Here is a 16,427-nt window from a genome sequence, read left to right as displayed (position 1 = left end):
GGAGCCCGCAGCTGGAGATTCATCCCTTGTGCAGGGGTGGGAGGGAAGGCACCACACCTGCCAAGGGCCCCCAGTTTTCTTCCCTGCCTACCCCAAACCCCCGAATCCCAGCGGTGATCAGCCACCCACGTAGCCCTTTCCAGCCCCTTTGATCAGTTTCTTCATTGACAGTCCACCCAAAGAAAATACTTTTTGAAGTGCAGCTCTTGAGGTCCTCTGTTTGTTTTGCTACTGAAGTGGAGACAAACCCACTGCGGGGCATCCTGCAGGGAGGAGGCCATGCAGTCCAAACCAGGCAGCCTCTTCCCTGTGAGCCCTCAACTCCGGAAGCCTGGAGACCAAAAAAGCAGAGAGCGAGTTTGGGATCCTAGTGCCGCCTCTGGCCTGCTAGTCCAGTCATCTGGCCTCCTGAGCTGGCTTCCTCACCTGTACACCATCCCTGCATCCTGGGAGAGCATCAAAAGAAATGCTTAAGAAACAGTGGTTGGGCGTGCTCCAGATCATACTCTGGACACCCGGGTCTGGGGTCCTTTGGGTGTTGATGGGAAAGGTGACCTACAAGGAAAATAAGCTTAGAAAGGAGCCTAAGGGAAGGTAGTTTAGTGTGTGGGTTGGGGCAATTGGGCGGTGCTTGGCCATACAATGGGGGCCTCTAAGCCATATGAACCCTACGGGCCCTTTGTGATCTCTCCACAACAGGTGCTGCTGGGGATTTGACTAGGGCCTATTAGACAGGAAGGACTGAGCTGAGGGCCTGAGACAGGGCTGCCTAGACACAGCACCACCAGCCAGCTGGCAGGATGTGTTACACACAGGTACCCAGAAAATTCTACGCATCCACCCTGCACAAAGCAGGACATCAGCTCACCCTTCTGGCATCTCCACGGGACAACTTGGAGGGTGTTTCTTTGTACCTCCTTTCAGGGGTGTGCAGAAAAGCTGTGTCTCCTGCCCAGCGGAACACAAGTAAAATGACTAGATTTTGTCTATTATAATTTGTACTCATTTCTCCTCCTGCATTGCTCTTCTAGATCATAGTAATTTCAAGCCTTATGTGTCTAATTTTAAGAGCAGCTCCTTACTGGTTGTGGTTTGGTCATTGGAGTGTGGCATAGCTCAGACCCAGCCTGCAGTGTCCTTCCGGGGCCCAGCTGTGCAGGAGGGATCCCCAAACTCTCAGCACCTCCTAGGCCAGCTACCTCTGGGTCTAGGCCCCCTGGCGACTGTCCAGTGCATCCCTGGCCCCTCCCTGCAAGTGTCTTTTAGGATCGAGGATGGTGCTCCCCAAAAAGGAACCCGAGTGCGGCAGTCATGTTTCAGCCACTCCCAGGGGTCCAGGCCAAGGCAGACAGACCCCCTCCTGTGAAAGGCTCACCCAGCCTGGGGGTGCAGATGCTGTTCAGGGACCCACCTGCAGCCGCCTTTGTGTGAGCTGACTCCTGCTCTGTCCCCATTTAGCCCTGACGGCCACGGAAAGCGATGGGACCCCACTGATGGAGCAGTATGTGCCCTGCCCAGTGTGCGAGACCTCCTGGGCTCAGCACGCCGACACAAGTGAGAGACTGGAGGATGTGCAGTACTTTGACATGGAAGACTGCGTGTTGACAGCCATCGAGCAGGACTTCATCTCCTGCCCCAGACACCCCGACCTCCCCGTGCCTCTCCAGGAGCTGGTCCCTGAGCTGTTCATGACCGACTTCCCAGCCAGGTATGCCACAGTGCCGATGCACAGGACCCACTGCTTCCCATCCAAACCCAGGTGACTTTTAGGTTCCCTGCCTAGGCTGCCTGAAGGGAAACAGGCTGTCAGCTTTCCTTCTGAAGCCACACAGGCCCAGCCAATAGGAAGAGCACTTGGAAGTTGAAGTCATCCTGGGACCCCACACCATTTCTCCCTCACATTAGCTGGTACTCTTTTCCACTGAGCTGGCCCTCCTCTCTGATTCCTACTTTGCTGCTGGATCAAGGAATAGAAGACAAATATCCATTGGTGTCCAAAAAGGGGGCACTCCCAGATGTACCGCCTCATTTTCCTTTCTTGGCAAATGCTGACTCCTCACTGCTACCCTGCAGCTGAGCATTTAGATCCCCTAAATCTGTTCCTAGAGATGAGTCTACCTATATTAATCTAAGATAATAACTGGGGAGAGAATGCTGGAGAAAAGAGAAAACGTTTTGTGGTCCCACCCTATAGGAAACAGTCACAGAATCCAAGTGCTTGGTAAAAGATGGAATCTTCTGTAGTCATGGAAACCAGAAGCCATGATTTGGTCTCCCTGGAGATAATTTGACATTGGTGGTTAGCAATGTTTTTGGAGTTGTGAAATCCTGTTGTTTTCTTATTCAAAGGATTGCTATTTGGTTTCTTTAAAGAAACCTTTCGGGGAGGCGAGAATATTTGTGTTGTCATTTTTCCAAATTGCTCCCCACCCCAAGAAAATGGATATGGAGTACTCCGAGATATTGCAGGATTGTGGTTCCAAAACATGCTTCTGGATGAGTCTATTAAATTAAGAAATCACTTACTACGTTGGAAAAATTTCCCCCATAGATCTTTTTAATATTCCCATTACCTCATTGGTAGAAATGACAATTAAATACCACTCTTCTGCAAAGTGACTTACCTTTATCTCTAGATCTTTAACATGAGGGTTGTCACGTCTTGGAGACCACATGCAGAGATTTATATATGTGCGAATCAGATTTCATGGTGGGGTGCCCAATTAGGCAGCTCCAACTTTTAGAGTTTTCATTTATTTGCTGAACCTTGTTATGTTTTATGCCCCCACTGAATCTGGGCTATTGAGTCTACTGTATAAATCTGGAAAGCAAAGCCAGATTGGTTGTCCCTGTTGGTTTGGATCTAATTGCAGGCTATAGCATGGTTCTTAAACCAAGGTACTTGGCTGGGAGTTGAAATGCCCAAGAATCTGAACAGAATTCACAATCCAGCAGAGACTCTCTGGAAACTTTAGCTATGGCCCAACCATGGCCCCAAAGCATCACACTCCCTGACTGGGAGTTTAGGCAGGTGGGGGCAGGGGCAATCTGGCATCCACAGAGTCCTGTGTCCCCAAATTACAGGAGTCCTAACAGAAAGCCCCAAGGGATCTTCAGCATAGCCACTTTTCCCTGTCTTATGAGGCTTCCAAATGCCCACACTTCCTGAGCAGGTGGTTTTGGGGTGGGCACTTGGAGAACAGCCCAGTTCATCTTCAACTGCATCACCAAGGTCTACAATGGGTACAGTTGCATCTGCCAGGAGTGTGATGTGGTTGAGCTGTGCAGAGTCTGAGCAGCTGCAAAATCTGTTCCTGGAAGACATGGGCAACAACTGCATGGTTGGGGGGTGGGAGAGGGGCATTGGTCTGTTGGGCCAGGAGAGCTCCAGGGGAGGCACCCGGCAGAGGTAGCTGAAGAGGAACACTGGGGGACCTCAGCAAAGCAGGGGGAAGCCCTGAAATGGGAGGGCATCTGGCTGCCTTGCCCGCCCTCCCTCCCTCTTTCTCTCCCTTCCTGCATCCCTCCCTCTTTCCCTCCCTTCCAGGAGTGACTTGCAATATTTCCAAAAGCCCAACAGAAGTCCCCCTTTTACCTAGGATTAGAACACACAGACAGGTGAGAAGATCTAAACTCCCTGCCTTCGGGTAAAATCCTAGCCATCAATTGTGGGGACACTGGCCATGCCGATCAGAAGCTCTGCATGGCCATTTATATAATTATTGGCTTAATAAAAAGAAATGAGGAAACAACTAACCTAGCAGTAAATAAAGACAGTTTGTCTGATGGATACTAGCTCTCAAAGCATAGAACCTTTTGGAGGAAAATGTCCAAAGGAATTCTTTTTCTGTGTCCGCCACCTTCAGAGGCTTCACCCTATGCCACTCACCATCCACACATCTGAGGCCATTCCTGTTATGAGCCCATTTTATAGAGGAGACCAAGGCTTGTCAGGGCTGAGTGACCTGCCCAGGGCTAGGGTTTATCCCAGATCTGTGTGACCTCCCAGGGGCTTTGAACCCTGACTCTCCTCAGTGGGAACTAATGGCCAAGCACATCCTTGTACCCGCCCAGCCCAGGACCCGCCTCCCACCTCAGCGGGCCTCTCCAGGTTATAGGGGGCGGGTAGGGAGGTCTGTTCTAACCACCCCCCCCCCCGCATACTGTGTTTCCGGCAGGCTCTTCCTGGAGAACAGCAAGCTGGAGCACAGCGAGGATGAGAGCACTGTCCTGGGCCAAGGTGGGAGTGGCACCATCATTTACCGGGCCCGGTACCAAGGCCAGCCCGTGGCTGTGAAGCGATTCCAGATCAAGAAATTCAAGAATTTTGCTAATGCCCCTGAAGGTAAACAGGGCCCTGCATCATTTCTTTTCACATGTGTTTTCACTTGGTCCAAATTTGCACCACCTTAGAGACCCCTGAGGCCACACAGGCAGGGGAGGAGGGTGAGCAAAGCCAATGTGGGCCGCAGGGTAGCCCCGCTTTTGCCTGGCAAGATGTGGGCCAGGCCTAAGGATTAGGCTGAGCAAGCCCTAGAAATTGCTTTTGGAGATTACTTTCTTGTCTGGACCTGAGCCCCCAAGAGCACGGGCCATCCTTACAATTTCCATCCGCTCCATGTCCAGCGCAGGCCTGACACGTGGTGGGCGCACAGTCAGACCTCAGGTGGACCTCTCACCCTGGGCCACCCCACCCAGCCACTAAAGGAAGGATGGTGGGCACTCCAGATGGATGAATTGGGAAGCCAGCATGGGTGGCTTCTCCCTTACCCCCTCCACCTGAAGGAGGGCACACCCTCTTGCCTTGGCATGCTCAGGTCCACACATCACGTGCAGCTCAGAGATGTTCTACAGCAACACGTCACCACTTAATGCCCAGCTAGGGCAAGCGCTAGGAGGCTTCCTCCCTTCCAGCCGGCTGGATATCACATTTCTCACTGCCCCTGGCTTAGCATGGTTATCTTCATGATCACAAGAGGAATTTACACTCTTGGTAGAAAATTAGAATCATAGAGCAATATAAAGAAACAGATCAGAGGGGCTTCCCTGGTGGCGCAGTGGTTGAGAGTCCGCCTGCTGATGCAGGGGACACGGGTTTGAGCCCTGGTCCAGGAAGATCCCACAAGCCTCAGAGCAACTAAGCCACAACTACTGAGCCCACTCGCCTAGAGCCCATGCTCTGCAACAAGAGAAGCCACCACAATGAGAAGCCTGCACACCACAATGAAGAGTAGCCCCCACTCGCCACAACTAGAGAATGCCTGCACACAGCAATGAAGACCCAATGCAGCCAAAAATAAAATAAATAAAATAAAATAAATTTTTAAAAAAAGAAAGGAAGAAACAAAACCATAGTTACATGCAGAGAATGTAAATCTAAGAGACTTTATTGACAAACACCATAGCCAATAAGAGTTTGATGAAGTTGTTAGATGTGAGCTCAGCATCAAATTTGACAACAATGACCCATTAGAAAATGCCTTCCATGGCAGCAATTAAACCATAAAGTATTGAGGAATAATTAATATTTATCATTCAATTTAGTTCTCATCTAAATTCCAGCAGGGTGTGTGTGTGTGTTAAATCTGACTGATTCTAAAATGCATGTGGGGACTTCCCTGGCGGTCCAGTGGTTAAGACTCCATGCTTCCACTGCAGGGTGCACGGGTTTGATCCCTGTTTGGGAAACTAAGATCCCTCATGCCGTGCAGTGTAGCCAAATAAATACATAAATATTTTTAAAATAATGAAAATAAAATGCATGTGAAGTGACAAAAACCCAAGAACAGCCAAGAAAATCCCACAACGGAAGCAAAGGAGAGAGGCTTGCCCAGCAAATGCCTGACTTATAAGTCTCTAGGCATTAAGGCAGTGTTCTCCTGGGGCACGGCTGGGCCTGTCAAGGGAACGGAGAGAGCCTGCATGTGTGTGGGAGGTGAGGCTGGCACGTGGCAGAGGTAGCGTCAGGAATCAGTGGGAAAGGCTGACTATCCACTAAACTGGGGCAGACTTGGGTCAGGCTTCGACCATAGTCAGAAATACATTCTTAATGGTCTAAAGACCCAATGTGAAAAACAAGATTTTACACTTAAAAAACAAGTTTGTCTGGCACACACATAGATCTGGCACAGTTGATACATTTTAACTGCCAAGATTTTCTTCATGCTGTTTAAACTTCCATGTCCAATGATCCCTGATTTTAAAATCTGAACATAGGGGAGGGACAGATCAGGACACAAGAAGACAAGCAGGACCTCGTGGACACTGCTCGGTGACCTCAGGGCTGGCCACAGCCTGTTGGGTGACCAGTTGGTGGGAAAGGCCCCTCAGGGGGACTCAGGCAAATGCCTTCCGTGAGGGATGCATTTCAAGGACATTGGGAGAAGGTTACAGCACAGCCCACCACTGCCCATAGACCTTTCTCCTCTGGCCTGAGATGACGTGTCACAGGCCCATGGCTGCCCCATGGTTTTCTCTCTGGCTGACAAGAGGGTGGTAGAGTCCTTTCTGCCCTTCATGGTCCTGGCTCTTGGCAGGGAGTAAGGTGAGCAGCAGCGACCAAGCCCCCAGCATCCCTGCAGATGAGCAGTGGAACTTGGTTACATGCCAGACATGTTGCCTGAGCTCTGCGTGACACTCAGGGATGCAGGATTGGAATAAGATCCAACTGAGACCCTCAGGCAGCCAGCAGCGGGGTGGGGTGAGGGCTAAGAGAGTGGGTGACAAGGGTGGGGGCGTGTGCACCAAGGGGATAGGAATGCTGAGTGTGACAGGACAAGTGTAGACCTGAGGAGGGGGCTTGATACCAGCCCGGATGCCTCAGGACTGCCTACATTTGGTGCCAAATTTGGGTGACGATATTGCAACCCCAGTTATGTTGAATGACTTAAAATATAAATCCTGGCCCTGCCCAGCCCCTCGAATCCCAGTGAGGCAACTCTGAGTGTGACAGGGCCCCCACGCAGAGTCGCCCTACACAGGCTCCCCAGGCAGTGGTGACAGCCGTGCTCTCCCTGCAGACACCATGCTGAGGCACCTTCGGTCCACAGACGCCATGAGGAACTTCTCGGAGTTCCGGCAGGAGGCCAGCATGCTGCACGCCCTGCAGCACCCCTGCATCGTGTCCCTCATCGGCATCAGTGTCCACCCGCTCTGCTTCGCCCTGGAGCTCGCCCCGCTTGGCAGCCTCAACACCGTGCTGTCCGAGAATGCCAAAGGTACCCACCATGCCCAGAACCTTCCACAGAGTGCTGCCTGGGGCCTGCCCTGGCCCAGTCCAGCCCCTGGGAGGCCAGAGAGTCAGTGGTGGGGAGCTCAGGTCCTGGGGAGCCATCTGTGGCCGAGTACACCCACCTGTGACTCATGTGCCACTCCCAGTGGGTGATAAAAGAGCTTCTCCAAGCCTAAGTGCTGGGCAGTGGTGTAGGCGAGGCTGCAGGAGCTCACAGTTTGGAGTCAGAGCCAGGTTCCAAGTCCAGGCTATCTGCCATAATCCAGGAAGTTGCTTAATTTACTCATCCATAAAAGGAGGATGATAATAGCCCCACTTGGAGGGCAGTGAGAGCATCAAAAGAGGCAGCCCAGGGAGGCCCAATCAACAGCAGCCTGGTGAGCCCAGTAGCCACATAAATCTCTCCTTTGCCCATAGCTCACCACATTTGTCCACCATTGTTAAAAATCTGAGATCCTGGGGTCAGTTTTATCCTATATTATTTTTTAACAAAAGTTTTAAATATTTACCATGAGAAATGGGTAACTAAATTCCAAACAGCTGACAGAGGGAAAGAGGTAGATGTCTTTTAATTCAGCAAGAAGAAATGCAGTTAAAATCAATTATTCCTCCCCCAGTGGAAGAGATTTTTTTTAATGGAGTTCTTATACCTGCAACTCACCCCTTGACATTATAGCAGTCTTGGCCTGAGGTGAACTCTAGGAATTTTGAATCCTTGCTCTTTTTAGTAAAAACACCAACAATTGCAGAGATGCAATTCATGCAATTCGTGAGATGCCATGAAGCAGTAACAACAAGCATTTCTAACCTAAATAATCTTAAGAAGGTTGTTCTCTGTCTCTTCTGGCATCCAGCCTGGAGAGCAATGAGAACGCATCAGTAGAATATAAAGTATTTGGGGAGACAGAGGTAAGAAAAGAAAAGAGTTGTTATGATGATAGTTTGATAATTTTTTCTTTGCGAAGATTCTTCCTTTATGCCCCTGGGACACATGCTCACCCAAAAAATAGCCTACCAGATAGCCTCCGGCCTGGCCTACCTGCACAAGAAAAACATCATCTTCTGTGACCTGAAATCAGACAACATCCTGGTCTGGTCTCTGGACGTCAAGGAGCACATCAACATCAAGCTGTCAGACTACGGCATATCCCGGCAGTCATTTCACGAGGGCGCCCTCGGCGTGGAGGGCACTCCTGGCTACCAGGCCCCAGAGATCAGGCCTCGCATCGTGTACGACGAGAAGGTATGGGCCCCGGCCCACTGCTGTCCCCTGGCCCAGGACTGCATAGTCCTGGAGGCACCTGCAGCTTCTGGGCTCCACATGCCCCCAAGCACACATCTCTCCCTCTCCAGTGCTCAACCACAGGCACTGGCTTGAACCAGAAGGGCACAGAGGCCTGTATCTACCTAGTAATGTCATGGGTGACTTCTCCTTAGCTTCAGAACAGTGACCTAGCCTCAGAATACTCAAACCTCAGTTCAGGAACATAGTGAAGGCTGTGACAGTGGACAAAAAGTCCAAGACAGAGATGGGTCCGGATTTGTGTCCCAACTCTGCCATTTAAATGTGCAAAATGGAGACAGAGGACCAGCCTCACAGTGGCTTGTGAGGAACAGACAGATAAGGATGGTAAAGGCTCCTGGTCAAATCGAAAGGCAGCATCACCAAAGCCAAGAGAAGAGAGTGAATTCTGGCAGGTTAAATAAGCATGGCCTCCCAGGCGGCCGCATGGCCAACCTTGGCTGAGACGCAGGCTAAATGCTTGCCTTCTTCCCTGAGGGCTGTTTGGTAGATGCAGGCACACAGACAACTTAAAACCATCTTACAGTGCTCACCTTGCATCTAGTGCCAGCCCTGGTTAATTAATCAGCCAGCAGTGAAACTCCCCTGGTCTGTAATTTCTCATTATATTTGGTGATTTGCAGATGGGTCATTGACTAATTGCTTCAAGAATGACCCAAGCATATGTGGGTTAAATCGGCATCTGTAGCTATTAACCAAGATAGAAAAGGCAAACCAGAGTGACAAAAATAAGCTTCTTAGTAACAGGTGACAAGGCACCTCATAACTAAATTTGTAACAGAACCTTCACATTGAAAACTCTCAGGTCTATCTTAGCCATTCTCCTGCTAAAAAGTTATTTCTTGACCCTCATGGAGACCTGTGTAACTCTCTCCTTTAGGCACATTTTCATGACATTTAGAGGAATCAAAATGTTGTGATCTGGGAGACTTTCCCCTCTTTATGATTTGCATGTACTCCTACTACCAAGCATGTTAAACCAAGAGTTTGCATTTTCCTGCCTTGTTTTTATACTTAAGGGAAAGGACCGTGGCATCCTTCGAGCCCTTAACCAGTGCCTGACAGCAAGTTCTCATTATGTGTTTAGTGGATGGATGGATGGATGAATGGATGGATGGATGGATGGATGGATGAATGGATGGATGAATGGATGGATGAGTGGATGGAAGGAAGGAAGTATAGGAGGATGGATGGGTAAATGGACAGAAGGACAGTCAGATGGATGCATATATGGGTACATAGGAAGATGGATAGATAAATGTGCAGAAGGACAGGTGATCAGGTGGGTGGGTGGCTGGCTGGATGGATAGAAAGAAGGGAGGGAGGAAGGAAGGAAAAAAAGGAAGAACTGGAAGATAGATGGATAAAGGGACAGAATGATGGTTGGTCAGATGGTTGGTGGGATGCTTGGACAGGTAGAGAGAGGTGGATGGATTGGTGAAATTGATGATTGTCTTCCTTTGGACAGGGCCCACGTTTTCCTTATCTAATGTGTCTCCTCACTCCCTCTCTCTCTCAGGGCCAGCTTGCAAGATCTGCTGGGCCCAGGCAGGGGGTCTGACTTGGCTTGCCTCTCTGCCTAGGTAGACATGTTTTCCTATGGGATGGTGCTCTACGAGTTGCTGTCAGGACAGCGGCCTGCGCTGGGCCAGCACCAGCTTCAGATTGCCAAGAAGCTGTCCAAGGGCATCCGCCCGGTTCTGGGGCAGCTGGAGGAAGTGCAGTTCCATCGACTCCAGGCACTTATGATGGAGTGCTGGGACACAAAGCCCGAGAAGGTACCTGGGGGCACAGAGCCTGGGGGCCTGGCAGCTCCTGCCAGCTGGTGGAGGCTATGGGTCTCCAGAGTGCACATGTATGGCTGCCTGCCCACCCTTCACTGAGGGTCTAGAACAAATGGGGCAACCCTTTTCTGCTCATCTCTTCTACAAAGAGATATGTATTGCTTCTAATACATCCAGTTCATTTTCTTTGGGTGGGTGTCGCTCTCAGGAAAAATGAAGTTTCTTTTCCTCCCCAACTTTTGTGTTACATCATCATGCGAATAAAGCAAACCAACCTTTATAGCGATACAGCCCCCGTGCAAGAGCAGAGAGAATGTACGTATCTCTTTTTAAAGTATGGGAAGAAAGTTTGCTCATGAGAAACAGGAGCCATATTATCATTTTGAAGCTAGTTGTTTTTGGAAGAGACCAATGGTTTCAAGGTTAAAACTCATTTATCAAATTAGATGATGCTAGTTTAATGTATGGAGAGTAAATGAGGTCTGAGAAAAATATTTTCCAGATTTTGTGTCCCTGGGCATGGGGGTTGGAATATCAGAGTATAGGCTAACCTGACCACCTGACTTTGAGGTGCCATGGATAACGGTGACCCAGACCCCGGAAGGGTTTGTTTCTGGTATCTGAAGTTGTTTCGGCCTCTTGTTTTGATTGGGTGCTGAATAAGCAGATTCCACTTCTTCCTTCCTGGTTCAAGACCCTTAGTTTCAAGGAAAGAATGGGCATCCATCTGGTTGTAAGTGACCCTTGTTCATGACCCTGCTGGCCTCTCTCCCTCAGCGACCACTAGCCCTGGCAGTGGTGAGCCAGATGAAGGACCCAACCTTTGCAACCTTCATGTACCAGCTGCCCTGTGGGAAGCAGACGGCCTTCTTCTCGTCCCAGGGCCAGGAGTACATGGTGGTGTTCTGGGATGGGAAAGAGGAGTCCAGGTAACGTCTGAGGCCTACCGTGCCCTGCTGGTATCAGAATGCGGGGTGGGAGGGGGCGGTGACCATGGACTTGGGGAGCAGTCATGGATGACCATGGTGAGAGATGTTTAGTGGACAGTGGGTTGAAAGCCTGATGGAGTCTGCTTGAGAGAGAAAACAGTCCACAGACATGCACATGTGGGTTTGTGGATAAGAGAAGCAGAGAAAATGTGATGTCTGCCAGGGACATGGGGGGCGGGGGTCAAAGGAGGGTTTTGTTTAAAGATGGAAGTTATTTGCAGCTTGATGGTAAAGGAAGTAAATGATGCTGGGGGTCAGGAAGAGAGGAAGGTACTGGAGCGGAGTTGCTGAGTAGAGAGAAGGGAAGGGGTCCCAGGACCAAGCAAGAGGGATGCCCTTCAATAAGAATTCATGCCCCCCCCCCCGCCTTCCAGGTGCATCTCTTTTTCTTAGTGATGCGGCAGGAAGGACAGCGACATTGGGGAGGGGCTTTGCATGTTCTAGGAGAATGACAGAGAGGCCAAGGACTTGGAAAGATAGCATCAGAGACTTTGCAGAAAAGCACCATCCTGTGTGAGACCCTTCAGTCCTGGCCAGAGGTGTGGCCTCTCCCACCTACCTAGAGTGACATCTTCAGAAGCAAGAGAGCATTTCATGGCACAAATAGTCTTCTAGGAAGCCTAGTGCAACATTTGCAGGTGCTCAAATCTGATAAGGCTTAGATAAAGCAAAGCTGAAGATGCAATGAGATAAATGGAAGGGACTTTGCCATTTCCCTAGGTCACTATTGGTAAGGTTTTCATCAGGTTTTATGTCACTGGGACTGAGTGTTCTGACATAAGACGTGCTCTAAGAAAAACAAAAATGTCCTAAAAATAAAAATAAAAAATATATATGTAAAAAGTGTATACATATATGTCCATATATATGTAAAAAATACATATATATGTAGGTGTGTATATATGTATATACATATACACACAGTCAGTAATTATAATGTTGGTGGTAGTGTTGCTATTTTAAGGCATTGCTTATAATTGTAGGGTAAAGTTAATGAGTAATTATGTTGGTGCCATGCATTGCAAATTGTGATACTCAGCATGCAAAATATAAAAGATAGGTTAAATGAAAATCCTGTAGTTCTGAATTTAAATTAGATGGATTTGTGAGTATTTCAGCTTTAAGAAAAATGAACTCATATTTCCTAGCTCCGCCCATTGAAAAGGCCTAGGGCTTCCCTGGTGGTGCAGTGGTTGAGAGTCCGTCTGCCAATGCAGGGGACACGGGTTCGTGCCCCGGTCCGGGAAGATCCCACATGCCGCGGAGTGGCTGGGCCCGTGAGCCATGGCCGCTGAGCCTGTGCGTCTGGAGCCTGTGCTCCACAACGGGAGAGGCCACAACAGTGAGAGGCCCGCGTACCGCAAAATAAAAAGAAAAAAGAAAAGGCCTAGAAACAATGACCAACCAAATACTAGTGAGCACCCCTAGGATGCAGATGGTGGTCTCTAAGTGCCAAGGGGAACCAAGGCTTATTGGAGAAGTGGCTGACTCCAGATTTGGGGCAGGAAGTGGACCTGAAATATCTGACACACTGGAAACAAGGATGCCATCAGAGACTTGTGAGGGTGGATCAAAGGGACTCAGGAGCCAATCTGAATAGGTTCCCACTGGCCAAAGATAGGACAACCAAGGATCAGTAAGAATAAATATCTGCAATGAATTGAGACACATCAAATTGTTTAAATTCGTTAGTTTCCAATGCTACTTAATAAAAAATAATAATTAAAATACTTTTAACTTATAAAACTCCTCATTGATCATCATTAGAGGCTCCTAGCTCCTAGGGAAGAAACCTATTATTTTGAAAACTAGTCTATACAGAAAGAATCAAGGTTTTATTCTGCCTTTCCTATGTGAACTGTGCCCCATGGTAGCTAGCAAAAGAGATGATAGGAGGAAGTTTTTCTTTTTAGAGTAAATGAAGCTAATAAATGAAGAAGAAATGCTAGAATTAGAATGTCAGCATTTTGTAATCTCTATTGAAATAATGGATGTAGACAGTTATCATTAATGATCACAAAAGGAGCGAGAACCAGACATTGTGTGCCTCTCAGTAGAAATACACAACCCCAATGAGGAAGTATTCTTGCCTAAAAATTCAGATGGAATCTAATCAAGACTCAAGATCGGGGACAGGGGAATGAGGTAGATGAAACCCTGGGATGCAGGAACTCCACAGGACACCTCCCAGTGTCTTCAGCACATGACCTGCTGGGGAGAAAGAGAAAGAGGGAAGGAAAACCTATCAAAAGACTGAGACATAAAACTCAGTGGAAATGTGGGCTTTCTTTCACTGCTGATTCAAGCAAACTGAAAACAATAATGAGAGAGCTGGGGAAGTTTGAAAACTGGATATTCATATTAAGGAATTATTTTCTCTTTTCTTAGGTGAGGTCATGCACTGTGGTAAGGTTTCTAATCATCTTTTTTTTCTAATCATCTTTTAGAGATAAATGCATAAAAGATGATTTGGGGGATTTGCTTCATAAGAATCTGGGGAGAGAAAAAAAATGGATGGGAGCAGAGATGAACTGACATGGCCATACGGTGATAATTACTGAAGCTGGGTGATGGGCACATGCACCATGATATGCACACTGTGAAAAAGAAGAAAGGAGGCAGGGATTGATAGGTGGGGCCTGGGCCCTCTGGTTTGAATGACAGCACATGGTTTTCAAACTCCTTTATGGGCACAGCATCCCGATATCACAATGCTTTTGGTGGAATGTCACAATCTCAGAAGACCAGGAAGTATAGGCATATTGCCTATCATGAAAATAAAGCCCTCTTACTATTAAAGAGTATAAATGTACACATAAAATAAATTGAAATGCTCACCAGTGTATATAAAAATAAACCCAATTTTCCCATCAATATTTATTTCCTCAACAGACTCTCTAAAATTTTTTAAACAAATAGAGAAAAATTTAAATTATTAATCTTTTTATTTCAGGGATTTTTACAAATCAGTGGAAAAAAATACTAAAATCCAATAGTAAATAGGCAAGGAACATAAGTATCCTTTGAAACAGGTAAACAGAGGACAATGAACATATTTTTTAACAATTGAACTTTCTGGTAATCAAAGAAATATAAATTCAATCTGCAAGATAACTTTTTTTTCTTGCTCATCATGTTGGCAAACTTTTTTTTCAAAGATAATAATGGATGCTACTGAGGGTGGGTCATACCTTACTGGTGAGCATCTAAATTTGCACATCTGTCTGAAAACCATTTTGTCGGTATGTCTTAAATGGCTTCGAGATACTTATACCCTTTGACCCAGTAATTGCCGGTCTAGGAACCTTTCCCAAGGTTGCAGGGATGTTGGGGTGCTCAGTGCTGCTTCTGGCATGGGCCCTGCTCCACCCCACCTTCTCAGTCTTACAGACTCACCCAGGATATTGGAGACAATACTGCTCAGAGCTGTAAAAGCTTATCTCCAGTGGAAAGGGGGAAGCCTCTCTCTGTGACTTGGGAGGGTTTTAAACGCTCACCCCCAGCCTGAAGAAGGGGCAAGCTCACTGGAGGGTGAGGGGAAGAAATTATGGCCAGAAGCACAAAGGGCAGTGAGCCTGGGAAGTGAGAGTGGAGGGGGAAATGAGACCGAGGCCATCCTGAATTAAGGAAGGGAAGTGGGTGAGAAGAAAGGGGGGACGTGCAGAAAACAGGATACACAAAACAAAATTCTTGTTGGATGGAATAGGGGTGTTATCCTTTAAGTTTCTCTATATTTTTAATTTTTTCCAAGTTAAATGTAAAGTTATTTATAATATCCTAGTTTTATTTTTTCAATGCATAGAAAATAGACTGGAGAAAAAGGGTGGAATATAACTTTGAAGAAAGTTTTCATTTGCTGATTTTTCACTCATCTCTTATCATCTGCGGATACACGTTATCAGTCAACAATGGCAAGGGTTTCCAAAATCTGATGGCAGAAAAGTGTTACACTGAGAACTGCTGTCCACTCACTTGACTTATTCCCTTGGACTGGGGAAAAGATCTGTGTGGCCTGGGTGAATAACCGACCCCTGCCCCAGCTGCAGTCTTCCCTCCAGACAGTGAGCATGCTGGATGCCTATCAAGGACGGTGGGGAGATGGCGATGCTGGGGAACATGGTGGGGCGGGTGAGTGAAGGGTCACTCTCATAAACAACAGCTTGTTAGTTCTCAAAGCACTTATGTTGGGGGCCCGTTTTGAGACCCCCCAGTCTACTCTGCAGTTCCCCCATCTGTCTCTGGTTGACCTGAGGTACTCTGCTGTGTGTGTGTGGCGGGGGAGCGGGGGGGAGACATAGCCAGTGGGAGGGCAGGGAGCAGCCTTAGTGCAGGTACAGCCCCCTGGTGTCCCTTCATGCTGTGGGCAACTTTTTGAGCCCTCAAAGGTCACAGAAAGAGGAGGGTCTTGCTTCTGCTTGGGAATGGCCTTTCTCTGCCCAAATGTTCAAGCATTACCAGGCAGGCAGAACCAGGCTCTTCCCCAGCCATGAACAGTCCTTGAGTCTCTTAAAACATGCGAAATTGGACCCTGGGCTGGAAGGGGTGGACAAGGTCCACAGCTGATGTCCTCCTCCAAGGCTGCTACAGGCCAGGCCAGGGAGAGGGAGGCCTGAGCTGACTGCACAGTTGTTGCCGATTGTAGGAACTACACGGTGGTGAACGCGGAGAAGGGCCTCCTGGAGGTGCAGCGCGTGAGCTGTGCGGGCATGAAGCTGAGCTGCCAGCTCAAGGTCCAGAACTCTCTGTGGACGGCCACCGAGGTAACCACCCCTCTGCAGGGCTCTCATCGAGGTGGGCGACACCAGCCCCTGGGGGGGGTCCCATTTAGCAACTAAATATGCAGGACACCCAGGTACATTTGAATTTCAGATTTAACCCCAGCCCACAACTGTGAGACCCCAGAGCAATGCCAGCAGCCCTGTGAACAAGCAGCATCTCTGGGATTCAGCTAAGTGTCAAGTGCAGAATCCCGGCAAGAGGAGAACCCCAGCAGGTTGGCAAAGTGACTGGGTTTCTTATAACATTGCCTGTCTACACAGCAAATCCACTCAGCTCTGAGGCCTCGCGCCTTCATGTAAAAAGGTCAGCAGAAGGTTCAAGGAACTGTCTTCTGAGAACTC

The 16,427-nt window shown here is 48.4% G+C and overlaps 1 protein-coding gene across 3 annotated transcripts in view; it reads left to right on the top strand.

Moving 5' to 3' along the window:
* The window catches only part of LRRK1 (leucine rich repeat kinase 1), a 123,508-nt gene that overhangs the window by 98,618 nt on the left and 8,463 nt on the right, over nucleotides 1–16,427 (top strand). For all 3 annotated transcript variants that reach the window (XM_082617889.1, XM_082617891.1, XM_082617890.1), the window contains exons 24-30: nucleotides 1,459–1,708; nucleotides 4,179–4,345; nucleotides 7,020–7,217; nucleotides 8,197–8,474; nucleotides 10,118–10,312; nucleotides 11,096–11,247; nucleotides 15,950–16,067. In XM_082617889.1, the coding sequence (XP_082474015.1) occupies nucleotides 1,459–1,708; nucleotides 4,179–4,345; nucleotides 7,020–7,217; nucleotides 8,197–8,474; nucleotides 10,118–10,312; nucleotides 11,096–11,247; nucleotides 15,950–16,067 (1,358 nt within the window). The remainder of the gene's footprint in view (nucleotides 1–1,458; nucleotides 1,709–4,178; nucleotides 4,346–7,019; nucleotides 7,218–8,196; nucleotides 8,475–10,117; nucleotides 10,313–11,095; nucleotides 11,248–15,949; nucleotides 16,068–16,427) is intronic.

This window comes from Mesoplodon mirus, assembly GCF_964341445.2.
Source record: "Mesoplodon mirus genome assembly, chromosome: 4".
Classification (NCBI taxonomy): Eukaryota; Metazoa; Chordata; class Mammalia; order Artiodactyla; family Ziphiidae; genus Mesoplodon; species Mesoplodon mirus.
Note: the sequence above shows the minus strand (reverse complement) of the source record. Positions and strands in the feature narration are given on the sequence as shown.